A 14,455-nucleotide genomic window follows, 5' to 3' on the forward strand; every position below is an offset into this window, starting at 1 on the left:
GTCACATGTGGTTAACCCCCTTTTGCAGAATTTTTAGGAAACCTATGTTTCCCTTGGAGCTCCAAAATAATATGTTAGTCCAAAGACATGCTCGGTTAGTTATTGTTTTAGAATCATGCAGTTGCACTGATCACATGCAGAAATACATTCACACTCACTCTGTCAGGTAGTAAAGTCAAGTTCGGTCAGCCCCAGAGTCAGTCATTGATAGTGCTTTTCTCAAGTCACACTGTCAGTCAGGGTCAAAGGTCATTTGGTCTCAGTTTCATTGGCCATGTGTCGTGCTCTGCAGAGACTTTAATATTCTACTAGCTGGAGTTGTACTGGTGACATCATTGTGTTGATGTCAACCAATGCAACAAAGTTTTTCTCGTGTTCGCAGCACCATTTTCTTCAGATTTTTAACAAACAAATGATCAATACACTTTATTAATATACCGCCCCTAGGAAACACAATACCTGACAAATGTTCATGCAAGGCATTCTTAAGTGAACCTGCAGAAAACGGCCTTTCGAATTAATATTCCAAATTAATCAATAATAATAATAATCCATTTTATCAATTTGTTTACCCTTAGAAGTGAACATACCTCATAATGTTACATCAGGATGTTAAACTAAGTTTTGGCCAAATCAATCATTATTACTGTTTCAGATCTAACTGGAGGTTGAACACACAAAACCTTTTTTTTGTTTACATCATGTAAACCACTAACATATTTTCCAATTTCAGCATCAGCCTTGTTACTCTCAAATTACATCCTAAATAGGAATATTAGGAATGAAACAAATATTTAATCTTCAGAAATGTTCTTAACAAATAGAGAGTAATGCCATCTTTCTATCTAGTGAATAGCCAACATATTTAAAAAATGTCAGATATACAAAAATAAGCCTAAATACTCTTTTACTATCAAAGTCTAAAGCTAGACCTAAGCTGAACAGTTTTGGTAATGGAAAATTTAATCCAGAAACAAAACAAAACTGGACCTGTGTTCTTGTGTGTTCTTCAAAATACATTAGTAAATACCTTGTGAAGTATTCACAATATAACTAATCCTCTCTAGGATATGAAATCCATTCATCTTTAACCAGATACTATTTCCCTATTTATTTTTAGTTCATGATAATAATGGTATAACGTCCACACGTTTACCCATAGCTAGTCACTATGTCAAGATTATCATGTGTGACATAATAATCAGATGTCTTGTTTGCCAAACAAGGATATTAAACCTTAACCCTTTCAGCATTCCAGACCATCATTAAACAATCAGCCTCCCTTCCTAAACACTAAGCATATCGTTCTACACCACCTTCTGATAAACTCTTGCACAGTTATGCTGTAAAATCATTGCATGATTTCTTCAGAGTCTGAATAGACTGAGACCAGCCTGTCTCAAGATCTTGTCATATTGAAAACAGTCAATGATTCATTGTCCTCTTCAGCTGTAGTCAGTGGCAGGGCCCCCAAAAAGCTAGAACCGGCCCTGGTCAGTGGGCTCCAAGGAAACTCTCTCTGGCATTGTGATGTCCTGAGGGGGAAGGGACCTCTGGATCAATGTGATACAATCAGCAGACACACGTTGTCCTCTGTGCCGCAGAAATCCCCCAAAACTGCAGTACCTCTTCACACCACTGTTGCCTTGACAACGAGGCACAAGCAAACTGTGAAACCCTCCTCTGAGATGTGTTCTTTGCACAGTTCTTCTGTTTGCAATGAGCAACTTTTCACCAACACACCGATTCAGAGTACAACCCAAAGGTGGCGCACAACTATCCAATGCTGCTGTAATCACAGCAAATCAGCTACTGAGAAAAACTCAATGTAAATCTCTCCCCCAGCGGGTGACAAAATAAAACAGCTGAGTGTCTATATGGTCAGGAATGCTGAAACATGTGAATGTTAAACCCATTAATGGTAACAGTCTTCCTATTCTTCATTACTTCAGTTCTCAGTTAATAGGCAAAACAAAAAACTTTTCTTAACCACTATAGATTCATCTTTAATCTTCTTGCTTATTCTATTCTTTTCAAATTGTTTATCTAAGTTGTGTGTTACAAGCATGGTTAGATTTGTAACAGAATACAAAACTAACTGTATCCAGCGCTATATATTTAAAACAAGTAATCTGACTACAGTTAATGAATATATTTTGGAACACTTAAAGGAATTATTACAAAATGTAATCTTCATTATTACTAAAGCTGAAACCTAAATAAATCATCACGGAACATTTTTCTGTCCTTATTACTTAATTGTTTCAATAAAAACTAAAAGCATTGTGAAAACTCCCATTTTTGAGAACATCTCTCAACACTTTTATTCCATCTAAGCACGAATGTTTATGACAAACTCGTCCTATTAATCCCAAACGGTCTTTAATGGTATCAATTGTGAACATTTCTTAATATTAATTGTAAATGCAACGTACGTTCTCTTCAGAACAAAGATAGGATAGTTGCAGCTGAAACTGGTTAATAGCAATGTTCTGTTAACCTAGATAAGCCTGTTGTTCTTATATCTAGTAAATATATTCTTATTTCATGTTACTCACAAAACAATATGACATTTTCCAGAATAGTAGTAACTCTATATAACCTGTACTCTCTCTATACTTCTTCAAACCGTCTCATTTCTCCTGTCTTTCTGTCTCACTGCGCCCTGCAGCTGCCTCCGCTCCAGCCCCTCACAAATCACCCCTTTGTGAAACTGTGTGAGATGGCTGGAGCAAAACCTCGTGCAGGACCTCTGTCATGCTTAAACATGAACAGATTCCCTCTGACTGACACATTTACAAAAACCTTATTTTTACTTTCTACTTCTTCTTCATAAACTAAAAAACACCATTGTGGTGAATCGTTTACGTTTTCCGTTTCCTATCTACTTTAAACAACCATCAACTGAGAGTAACTGTATATGATAACAACTCCTAAATAACCTCACAATATATATATTTCTTCCAATGAGTTCGTTATTTCATGTCTAACAAATGTTCCTCTTTCCATGTCGTATTCTAGATGGAAAAATCCACCTATCATATTTAATTTGAATAAAACCTTAACTTTAATGTACTTCATATTCTCAGTAAATCTCTTTTTACTTTCCCCTAAGGTTACTGTATGTAACATAATTTTCCTTGAAGTATAATTAAGTACAATCCTTAGTTAATGATAAATACCATGAAATTCACAACGCAATGCAACGGTATCAATCAGTTCTCAAAGACTATATTTAAATAACAGCAAATCATTGTTTATTAATTTCAATATATCTACCACTTCAAATCACACCTTGATCTGTTCATTTTCTATGTATTTCAGTCCAACTTCAGATCACTAGAGACAAAAGCAAGCAGACACCCTCCGGGCCGCTGCTGCTCTCGAGAGGAAAAAGGGTGGGGGGAACTCTCACAGACAAATATTGACACCCCCTTCTCTCTCTCCTGCTGTAGCTCTCAGCCTCCTTTGGAAAAGGAGGGCTTCTTTCAACAATTAACACTTCTGCTATCCTTTTATTCAATTTTTCTGCTTGAACCCACTGTCCTCGTAAGCTCTTAACTCACGCTCCTCTCGTTAAAATTCTCCTTTCATTATGAATTCGTATAGAGCTATTCATCTGACTTAGACTGTTTCTGTTACCAGTAAATATTCACAGACTTCATATCTATTGATCTGACTTACTGTCTTTGGTACCAGTAAATATTCACAGAATTTTTTTTCCCCGTACAGTCTATTCAGCTTTTATTGTCCGATGTTTATTCCAACAAGTTTAGCAAGCCTCTCGGCGCGCTTCAACACCGTCTTTCAACGATGTGACGCTGACGTAACCAAGGCTTACAGAACTCTTTATCGTGACGTTTGGCTTTATAGATTCAACCCCCACAGAACAAAGGATTAATGAGGTCCGGTCACTTCAAAATTGCTTTTTGAAGGTTGCGTTTCTCTCCTTTGGATGTACTTATAACTCAACTTCGATTCCTATGAACCTAAGAATTGTTATTCAGATTCGTCTCCTGGATGCCGTCTGAAAACGGTCACTGGACGTCCCCCAACGAGTCTTCAGCCGTCTCCTTTCTGAAAAAAGTACGGGGCCTTTCACCTTCGTCTTACATGCCTCGTTGAATCACTTTTATGTTATATAACTTTCCTACCTATCTAAAATATGTATCTGTACTGTTACTATAAAAACACTGTAAACTTCGTCTGACAACCCTAAAATTTGGAATATGGTCAAATCACAGGTTTCGAATTAAATCGTGTCTGCTCACCTGGTAGCTTATTGTACAGAGCTCTGTTTTTAGTTGTCAGAAGAGGCCGAGATGTTTAGCCCTGGACTATTCCGTCCGCTTGCTGCTGGTGGTCTCTTCCCCGAAAACACCCCACTCAGACACGTCGGGTCACCATATGTTGGAGATTTGGAGGATGTTTAAAACCAACCTCGTCTCCGCGTGTCGTTTGATAAGCTGGGTAAATTCGTAAAAAGGAAGGGATTAAGAAACACCAGAATGCAAGTTAAACAATAATCTTGTTTTAATGATAAAAAGTAACAATACAAATACAAATACAAATACAAACACAAAGGAAGTACTTCCTGCTCTTCCTCCAATCTCACGGATCTGGTCAGTTTGAAGAAAAGAAGAGACTCGTCTAAAGAAAGCATCGGCTTATATCCAAAACCCCAGGAGGAGCTATGCGGCTGCCCCCCCCCCCCGAGGGGTCCTCCACTTAGAAAAGACAGCCAATCAGCGCGAGCCAGAGGCGACCCTTACATTCGAGATAACAAACCCCTCCTTGCAAGTTTCACATACTTTTGGCATTTTATAAAGATAGGTTTAAGATATAGTTTTTTATAGTTGGATTATACAAATAACACATGTGAGTTACCTTAACCTCAAACAATAATAACAAGAGGAAAACATCAGCTCTGATCTCAAGCAGTAAAAAGTACCGCACACTCATTTAGCCTGCAGCTCTTCCAGACACTTGAGCTATTGTTCTTTAAGAATATTCCCTGCAGAATCTTTATTTCAAATAAAAGGTTTCACATTGCATATTTCCAGCTTCCTTTACACATACTGTTATTATTAATACAAAGTAATCAACCACACACATATATTTAAAACAAGTAGATTTCCCTGATCATTTGACATGCTGCTTCCATTTCCCATAGAGTAATAAAACATGTTTAAGCTAATTTCTCCACACTGTTTGTAGCCCTCCAGTACCCACATATGAAAGAATAAAAGCAGAGGAATCAAATAAAACACCAATACAGGAATAGTTGATAAATGATTATACAGGACATCTGATCACAGTAAGAAATACACACACATATTCTCTAGGAAGTGACCCTTGTTATAGGTCCGAATGTCCTGTCCCCTGAAAGTCATGAGTTTTGGTTGATTAACAGAAGTTTAATTGTTCTTGTGGCTTAATGGCTTCCCTGAACTTCCCTTCACCCCAAAGTCAGCTAACTAGGAATGAATACATTTTATTGATAAGCTCAAAAGGACGTTTATCTTGGTTACTGCTGGGTGACCCAAGTCTCCAGGCCTGCAGGATGTGTAGGAGATAAACATTAATTCTACAAGACTTTAACTACATTATCTGAAAATGTATCTGGGACTTCCCCTGTTAATTGCAAGGACTATTGATAATTAACAGAGAGACCCTAGGGGCCTCTTCTTGGTATCTGCTAGGCAGAAGTCACTCAATGCAGAAATCAAAAGTTTAACACATATTCTATATAAGGTGACATTAAAATGAATATACCAGATTGAACTTTCCTGCCATAACACGTTACTTTAATACTTCAAATAACTCAAATAATACTTCAATACACACTGTTCATACTGCTCAAAGGCTGCTGTGTATATGCATACCCCTCACTGTTTATTCATCATTCGATTCATTCTATATTTTATTCTGTAGATTGTGTACATTACTTTTCACTTTACTGCTTGTTGCACTCCTGGTTGGAAGCTAAACTGTATTTCGTTGTCTCAGTACCTGTAATATGTGCAATAACAATACAGTTGAATCTAATCTTGAGCAGCAACAAATGTATTTACTTAGTACATATCTGACATTAACGATTAAACACATGTGTGCATTCTTTATAAATGCAAACTTAGTCAAGCCGACTCCGGAGGTGGCGGTATGCACCTTAAAGTTGTTTGCAATCCGCCGAAAAACTGAGAGAAGAAGAAGGCGAAGAAGAAGAAAAAGAAGCCGACTCGGAGCTGTCCGACTTCAGGCGAGCTTTTTGAGACCTCCCCCGGCTGCGATCGGCTATTCTCGTCTACTTTCGAGGCGAGCTGCAACACGTCTCAACCATGGATGTATAATAAGAACTGGATACAGCGTGGGAGGCGGGGCCCCATTCATTCCTATGAGAGTTGCTCAATGGCGCATGACGACAAAATGGCCCAACTTTGGAGAGAGCGAAACTTCACAGATTACCCGGCATGCCTGAGAAGTACCCGTATGTGCGGTCATAGAGTATGCGCAACTTTAACCACGCCGCCCAAAAGGCTCGTTCACATCAAGCACGTGAATTTATATACACGTAACAGCACCGCGCGTTCATGACAGCATGGTACTGGATTTATATTAACGCGGCTAGCTAGTAAATTATGCTAAGTTACACATCAATCGTTATGTACTTTTATATTACGCTGGCATCAGGATCTAGTGATCTCCAAGCAACAGAGCTTCATTTAGCATGATACTTGTGTGGGTTGTATATGAAACCACTTAATAATAACGTAATATTAACTTTATGTAATACAACATTTACGCTACAAGATTTACATCATACAGCCCATGTAGTATAATATTTGACAAATGATGAATTACAGCAAACATGTGCAATATATTCATTATTACAGCTCCGTGGGATGGCAGTAAGGCGATATGGTCCGTTGTTATTGTGCATCCATGGGTAAAGACAAACTCATGTAGTACTGAACATGTCACATGAACGTGCCGGGTGGCGCGGTTCCGTGGGTTAGATGCGCGTTCATAATGCCAAGGGAAATAACTCTCAGAATAACGTTATTAGCACATTTTTACAACTTGAGGAACGAATGTTTTTAATAAGGGCTATACAAACGTTCATACTGGGTAGTTTATTTAGTTTAAAAAAAATTATCCAACGAGTTACAGACCACTCTTTCCCAATGTAAGTCAATGGGAAAAAGTGTTTCCGGGACCAGCAACCAAACGGAAGTGTAGTACCGCCGTTTGGCCACAACGAATATTCTCATCAGACTCCGGCGCACTTCCTGGGGGCTTGGTCTCAACCTATGAGGCTTGTTTGAGACGCGTTGCGGCTCGCCTCGAAAGTAGACGAGAATAGCCGATCGCAGCCGGGGGAGGTCTCAAAAAGCTCGCCTGAAGTCGGACAGCTTCGAGTCGGCTTCTTCTTCTTCTTCTTCTTCTTCTTCTGCTGCTTCGCCGCCTTCTTCATCTTCTTCTCTCAGTTTTTTGGCGGATTGCAAAAAAAACTTTAAGGTGCATACCGCCACCTCCGGAGTCGGCTTGACTAAGTTTGCATTTATAAAGAATGCACACATGTGTTTAATCGTTAATGTCAGATATGTACTAAGTAAATACATTTGTTCCTGCTCAAGATTAGATTCAACTCTATTGTTATTGCACATATTACAGGTACTGAGACAACGAAATGCAGTTTAGCTTCTAACCAGGAGTGCAACAAGCAGTAAAGTGAAAAGTAATCTACAGAATAAAAGATAGAATGAAGTGAATGATGAATAAACAGTGAGGAGGGGTATGAATACACTAGATATACACAGCAGCCTGTGAGCAGTATGAACAGTGTGTATGAATATGCTAAGATATATAAAGTATAAAAACGGTAAGCAGTGCAAGTATAGGATAAAATATATAGATATTAATTTCATGATGATAAAGATTGTGGAACAATGATGAACAATGTGAATGGAAGTGGCAACGTAAAACTGACACCAAACAACAACAAAACTTTGTCGAGCCAATTGGGGAGTTTCATCACCAGCACGGGGTAAAAACCACCAATGAGCGCTCAGCTCGAGATACCAGCGAGTCGTTTCCCATCAAGCATTTCGCTTCCGCAGCCCGTGGAGAGGAACTGCGCCGCCTCGCCGCGCCTCGCTCTCAAGGCTGCGGGCGTCTTTGTCCCGCGAGATTTCAACGTCTTATGTGAGCGAGCCTCCAAAGCAAGTCGGACAAAATGACTAACCATCATGCAACGCACAAGCAAGACGTTGATCGAAATTGCGCAGGTCTCGCTTGTCTCAAACAAGCCTGGCTTCTTCTTCTTCGCCTTCTTCTTCTTCTTCTCTCGGTTTTTTGGCGGATTGCAAACAACTTTAAGGTGCATACCGCCACCTCCGGAGTCGGCTTGACTCGGTTTTCATTTATAAAGAATGCACACATGTGTTTAATCGTTAATGTCAGATATGTACTAAGTAAATACATTTGTTCCTGCTCAAGATTAGATTCAACTTGTTTGTTATTGCACAGATTACAGGTACTGAGACAACGAAATGCAGTTTAGCTTCCAACCAGGAGTGCAACAAGCAGTAAAGTGAAAAGTAATGTACACAATCTACAGAATAAAATATAGAATGAATTGAATGATGAATAAACAGTGAGGAGGGGTATGAATAAACTAGATATACACAGCAGCCTGTGAGCAGTATGAACAGTGTGTATGAATATGCTAAGATATATAAAGTATGAAAACGGTAAGCAGTGCAAGTATAGTATAACATATAGATATTAATTTCATGATGATAAACATTGTGGAACAATGATGAAAAATGTTAATGGAGGGGGCGACGTAAAACTGACACAAAACAACAACAAACTTTTGCTGAGCCAATTGGAGAGTGTCATCACCACCACGTGGTAAAAACCACCAATGAGCGCTCAGCTCGAGATACCAGCGAGTCGTTTCCCATCAAGCATTTCGCTTCCGCAGCCCGTGGAGAGGAACTGCGGCGCCTTGCCTCGCTCTCAAGGCTGCGGGCGTCTTTGTCCCGCGAGATTTCAACGTCTCATGTAGGCGAGCCTCCAGAGCAAGTCGGACAAAATGACTAACCATCATGCAACTATGGCGGCAAATCTCTGTCATAAATCGCGAGGGAATATGAGATCCACGCGAGCACAAGTCAAGCAGCCGCGGACATATATTATTTTCGCGAGCACTAAAACGGCACTCGCGCGAGAGCAATATTGAATCCTGCAGGGGAGAAACATGCCTTGAGCATGTGCAGCATCTACATGAGCTCTCCTTGGTCTCCTGCGGTCTCGCGAGCAATTCCTGCTCTTCTGCTCGTGAAACTCTGGCCTGCTCTCGCGCGCGGAGAAATGTTAGGAAGTGGGCGTACCGTGTCCCAGTAACGCCAAATCTAGTTGGTTACACCCCTCCTCTTTTATGATCGGCCGATTTCAAATGAAGAGGGATATCGGAGCGGGAAAGCCCAGCAGAAGAAGAATGGCTGACGACAAGGAGGTACGTACAAAAACCGTTACTTTTAGCTATGCATATAGAAAACAATGGTTTAACATAACTATAATTTTATCTACTTGACGGGCATTTAAGATATTGACATTGCATTATTTACAAGCCACGGTATAAGAAGAAAGTGACACAGCTGTCTGCCCGCAATAATACAAGTTAGCTAAAGTTAACTGTTAGCAGATCTGGATAAACAAGATGACATGTCTTTGCACTGTGATTGTGACAATCAATTTGACTATTTCTGGTTTGTGTCTGTTTTAGATAGATAGATAGATAGGTAGATACTTTATTTGTCATTGTAACAAGTACAGCGAAATTACATCGAAAAAGAAGCTATATCCATGTTGGATAGAATATCCAATTTAAATTAAAAAAATAACCTTAAGGGACAACTTGAATGCTTTTTTTCTTTTTTTTCTCTAAATGCATTGCATAAAGATCGGATCGGGAAAAATCAGTATCGGCAAATTGTCAAAATCAAATGATCGGAATCGGATCGGGAGCAAAAAAAGGTGATCGGGACATCCCTAGTTCTAACTGCACACTTGTTTTGCTCTTCCCACATAGATATCATATATACTTATGGAATCATATTCCAAAATGGTACCATTGGAAGGGGCCTGGATGCTACATAAAGCTGCTGGTAAGATACAATCTCCCTTATTAAATTCAACTGTGGTCTAGTATTTCTGCAGTTAAATCCTATTTATACCCTCTATCTTCTCCTACAATAGCTGCTCTTATAATAGCTCATTAATGCCCTTGATGGTTAGCATATTTACCAACCCTCTTGTTTTAAGCAATCCATGAGAAAGCCTAACGCTGCAAGTGTGCATCTTGTTAAAATCAACTGCCTCCCCTAGAACATTCTGTGCATTAAGTAACATCAACTTGTTTGTATTCCCACATAGGAGGAACAGGTCAGCGGAAATTAAGTGTTTTGGCACCTGAGACAGAGGGTTACACGGGGGCCTACCTTGCCAAAGCTTTAGGTGGAAAAGACTGTCTCTATATAATGCCCATCCAGGACACTTTGGACACCTCCCCCTTGCCCTACTCATCGAAGGAGTTCGAAAATATGCCAAAAGCCAGATATGCCACGTGTCATCTAAGCATGCCTGTCCAGCTGTTGGCTTTACATGCACAAGAGTGTGAACCAAGCAGCTGTTCTGACCGCATGGATCTGGAACCGGTAATGTTATTCCACAAATAACTATGCAGGATCATTATCATCCTGAATCGACAGCTTTTTTAACTGGTTCCGATTTTCAGGATCTGGACCCAGATTTAGATGAGTCTCCAGCTACAAGCAATCCTGGGAATGTAAGCTCACTAATATTGTAGGTGTTTGTTTCTAAACAATTTTCATTGTATGTGTCATTAATTGGCAGTCTTTCTACATTTTATTATAGGCTTCTCCAAGTGTGCTCCCGTGTAGGACCTCCGGTTCTAAAATCGATATTAAGGTAAAATCAGGGCAATATTTATCAATTAAATTATTGCAGATGATGAAGGTTTCTGCGTCTCAGTAATTCACTTGAATATTTGCTCTGCTTTTTCTGTATTTTTAAAGGTGGCCTGTCCATTGTGCTCAGTTATTTACTGAGTATTTGGTTGAAATACATGCCAGCACTTGTAGAGAAAGGTTTTTTTTTCTCCTATTATGCACATTCTTTATATACTTTTTTCTTGCAGTGTTAGATATTGTAAACCATGATTAAGGCATGCCCCATTGAAATATTTGTTCCCTCATCAGTACATTGCAGTCGACACAAATTATCGATTTGGAAGTACATGGCAGTGAAGAACTGACAGGGCAAGAGAAAAGGTAATATGCTTAAAATGTACCTGTAATTGCTTATTTTAAACAAAAACGTCCTGCAGTTATTGTGTTCACTATTTGTGTTAATTGTACTGTTCATCAGTTGCCCTGCATTGTTATTGTTATGCCTTGAATATCATTTAAAAGACGCCACTTTACATCAGTCAGGGGTCGTCAGTTTACTCAATGATGCAAAAGGGGTCTCTTAAGGGAAAACGTTTTGAATCCAGTTGTCTAATCGACTTCTAATTGTTTCCTTCAAGTCTTGCTGAAGCCATCGAAACACTTAGTGGACGAGTGGAGAAAACGACACTCTTTAATGTTAGTGTCACTAGGGAGGACATGTTTGAAAGGGGTTTAGGGCAGTGGAGACGTCAGAAGAGGTCTTCTCCCAAAAAAAACCTCCGAGTGTCTTTCATTGGAGAGTCTGGAATTGACCATGGGGCTCTCAGGAAAGAATTCTTAACAGGTATATGTTTACCTCCTTATAATAAATGAAAATATTCCTCAGTGTGTGGCGGTTCTCTGGTTGCATGCAATTTCTGTGCTTGCACAGGTTAAGGGCTTTGCATGACGCGTGCTGTTCTTTAACATATACAGTGGTCTAATTGAGATTATCAATGTATTTATTGATCCACTTTTCCTTTCAATTATAGAAATTATGGCAGGTGTTGAAAGGAAGTTTTTTCAGGGAGGGAGTACAGGGAAAACCCCCAAGTACTCAATTACTGACTACCACAAAGAGCATTTCAAGTATGTAGAATTGTGTTCTGCAATGTCTTTTCGATGTTTATTTCATTTATTAATAATGTCTATGCATTGATTAAACTTTGTTAATGCAGGACAGCTGGAGAGATTATGGCAGTCAGTATAGTACAAGGTGGTCCTCCACCTAACTTTTTCAGAGAGTGGTGCTATGGATACATATCCACTGGGGAGATTGATAGAGATTCCATTTCCAAGGAAGATGTGACTGATCCAGAGCTCAGCCAGCTTATGGAAGAGGTAATATTTGTCTTCTCCTCAGATACTCTTCATATAACATGACGTTTGTTTTAGTATGGTTGACACACACACCTCTTTGTAGTGTGAATATTTTCTAATTCTTAAAATAAGCTAAGGCTCCCATGACTTACTGTGTGATACTGTTTTTCTAATTGCAAAGGTTGAGATAGCTGAACCTGAAGCTATGTACGACCTTCTGGATTGGATAACAGCATGCGGGTACAGTGGTCCTGCAATGTGGGATAGGAAGGAAGACATAATAAAGTATGTACATATATGCTAAGTGATTTAACCCATAACAACCCATGTTTAAAACCAATAAATTATTCCTTTACACTCATACTTCATATTGAGTGTGCAGTCACTCTTTCCCTTTTTTATGTATGATTTTATATTATTGCTGTTATCTGTTACTGAATTATAGGGCAATTATCTTGCACTCATCGGTCCGCACTCTACCAATGCTGCAGCAGATATGCTCAGGCATGAAGCTCTATGGCTTGTGCAGAGGCGCGGGAAGGTATTTTGAGTGGGGGTGTTGAGGTGCTGGACTCCAGTGAACACTATTACGGGCACTATAGAGCACACACAAAAAAACTCCCCACACGCAAACACACAGTAAACCCGCGACTGTTACAATGAAGGCTCGATAATCAGCTCACGGCATATAGGCAGGGGTAAAGTGCTATTTTTTACGAGTGGGGAGCGGACCTCACCTCCTCTAGGGGGGTCCGGGGGGATGCTCCCCTGGGAAGATTTTTTTTAAATATTGAAGTTTAAAGCATCAATCTGGTGCACTTTGAGAGCAACATTAAGAGATCTATGGATCTTTCAACACCCAGATGAAACACAACTGTAAGCAGATGTTCTTTTTCTTTATGGATATTTTACAAATCACTCGCCTTTCAAACTGTATTCTTGTTTTACTGCCATATAGTATTTCATAACTGTTTTTCCTTTATTCTCTTATTTTTTTTATAACTATAATGATCATATGAAGGTGTGCCGCGGAAATAATCTTTTGAATAATTTTTGACCTAACCGTTTGAGACCCACTGAGATAACTTAGACTAAAGTTAACTATCTAAACACTCAGAGAGTCCTTTAGCTCACCTGAGCCTCTCAGTCTGAGAGGAGAGCTCTCCTCCAGCTTGTTGTGGAACAAACAGCTCCGTATGTCCGTTAGTGCAGCTAGCTAACCAGATGCTAACAACACGGTCCCTGCTGCTGGCACCGGTCCCTCTCTCTCTCCCTCTCTCACACACACTAAATGCGCTATTTCCGCACACACACAGAGCCGCAAGCTTGAATGACACAAGCACACTTTTATTTCCATGCAACTCTCTGATTGGTCTGGTGTCTTGCCTCTGTTGCATTCACTGAACACGGGAAATTACAGTCCTGCCGTCCTTTCTAGTGTCTTGATGAGGTTCACGTAAAGCACGGTTAATGTATTATATTATTGAGGTAGAATTGTCCGGGGCTACAGAAAAAACATTCGGGGCAGGCCAAAATATTATTTTACCAACAATGTGGAATTTATTGGCTACATATTACACAGATTATGCACAGCGGGAGCAGCAATAACCGTCAAATAATAATTCAGACAGGGGAGCTCCGCACCCCCTGCCTGCCGCTAGGGGGTGCTGCAGCGCCCTCAGCACCCCCCTTCCCGCGCCCATGGGCTTGTGTGAGATGATAATACAACAACCACAGCATTTCAGGGATCTGTTCGTCGCTGGCCTTCATGAAAAGGTCAGTATTATGTTTCTAGCTGATTTTACCACTGAATTTCAAACCTTAACCCTTTATTAGCCAGCGCCACCATTTGGTAGACCACATTTTGTGTCTTGATATCCTGTTGAATCCTATCTCGAGCTGAGCGCTCATTGGTGGTTTTTACCACGTGGTGGTGATGAATCTCTCCAATTGGCTCAGCAAAAGTTTGTTGTTGTTTTGTGTCAGTTTTACGTCGCCCCCTCCATTAACATTTTGCATAATTGTTCCACAATGTTTATCATCATGAAATTAATATTTATATATGTTATACTATACTTGCACTGCTTACCGTTTTCATACTTTATATATCTTAGCAT

The 14,455-nt window shown here is 39.8% G+C and overlaps 1 protein-coding gene across 4 annotated transcripts; it reads left to right on the forward strand.

Moving 5' to 3' along the window:
* The first annotated feature begins 8,334 nt into the window (after positions 1 to 8,334).
* On the forward strand, positions 8,335 to 12,701 carry LOC307021540 (uncharacterized protein). 4 transcript variants are annotated; one of them, XR_013803176.1, is made up of 8 exons: positions 8,335 to 10,724; positions 10,805 to 10,855; positions 10,945 to 11,177; positions 11,289 to 11,360; positions 11,618 to 11,823; positions 12,011 to 12,107; positions 12,197 to 12,359; positions 12,520 to 12,701. XR_013803176.1 is itself a non-coding variant. In XM_079653745.1 (8 exons), exons 1-5 carry the CDS (start codon positions 10,115 to 10,117, stop codon positions 11,136 to 11,138), a joined length of 480 nt encoding a protein of 159 aa, XP_079509871.1. In that variant the 5' UTR covers positions 8,335 to 10,114; the 3' UTR covers positions 11,139 to 11,823; positions 12,011 to 12,107; positions 12,197 to 12,359; positions 12,520 to 12,701. The 4 variants fall into 4 exon arrangements, 1 of the variants encoding a protein (XP_079509871.1); XM_079653745.1 differs by having other exon boundaries at positions 8,335 to 10,175; positions 10,444 to 10,724; positions 10,945 to 10,998; positions 11,106 to 11,823; XR_013803174.1 differs by having other exon boundaries at positions 10,945 to 11,360.
* The last annotated feature ends 1,754 nt before the right edge of the window (positions 12,702 to 14,455 follow it).

This window comes from Notothenia rossii, assembly GCF_949606895.1.
Source record: "Notothenia rossii genome assembly, chromosome: 10".
NCBI classification, from domain to species: domain Eukaryota; kingdom Metazoa; phylum Chordata; class Actinopteri; order Perciformes; family Nototheniidae; genus Notothenia; species Notothenia rossii.

Coding starts and splice junctions, on each gene's coding strand:
- LOC307021540 (XM_079653745.1), top strand. CDS start 10,115: ATGGAATCATATTCCAAAATGGTACCATTGGAAGGGGCCTGGATGCTA. Junction 10,856..10,944: donor CTACAAGCAATCCTGGGAAT/GTAAGCTCACTA, acceptor ATTTTATTATAG/GCTTCTCCAAGTGTGCTCCC. Junction 10,999..11,105: donor GTTCTAAAATCGATATTAAG/GTAAAATCAGGG, acceptor GTATTTTTAAAG/GTGGCCTGTCCATTGTGCTC.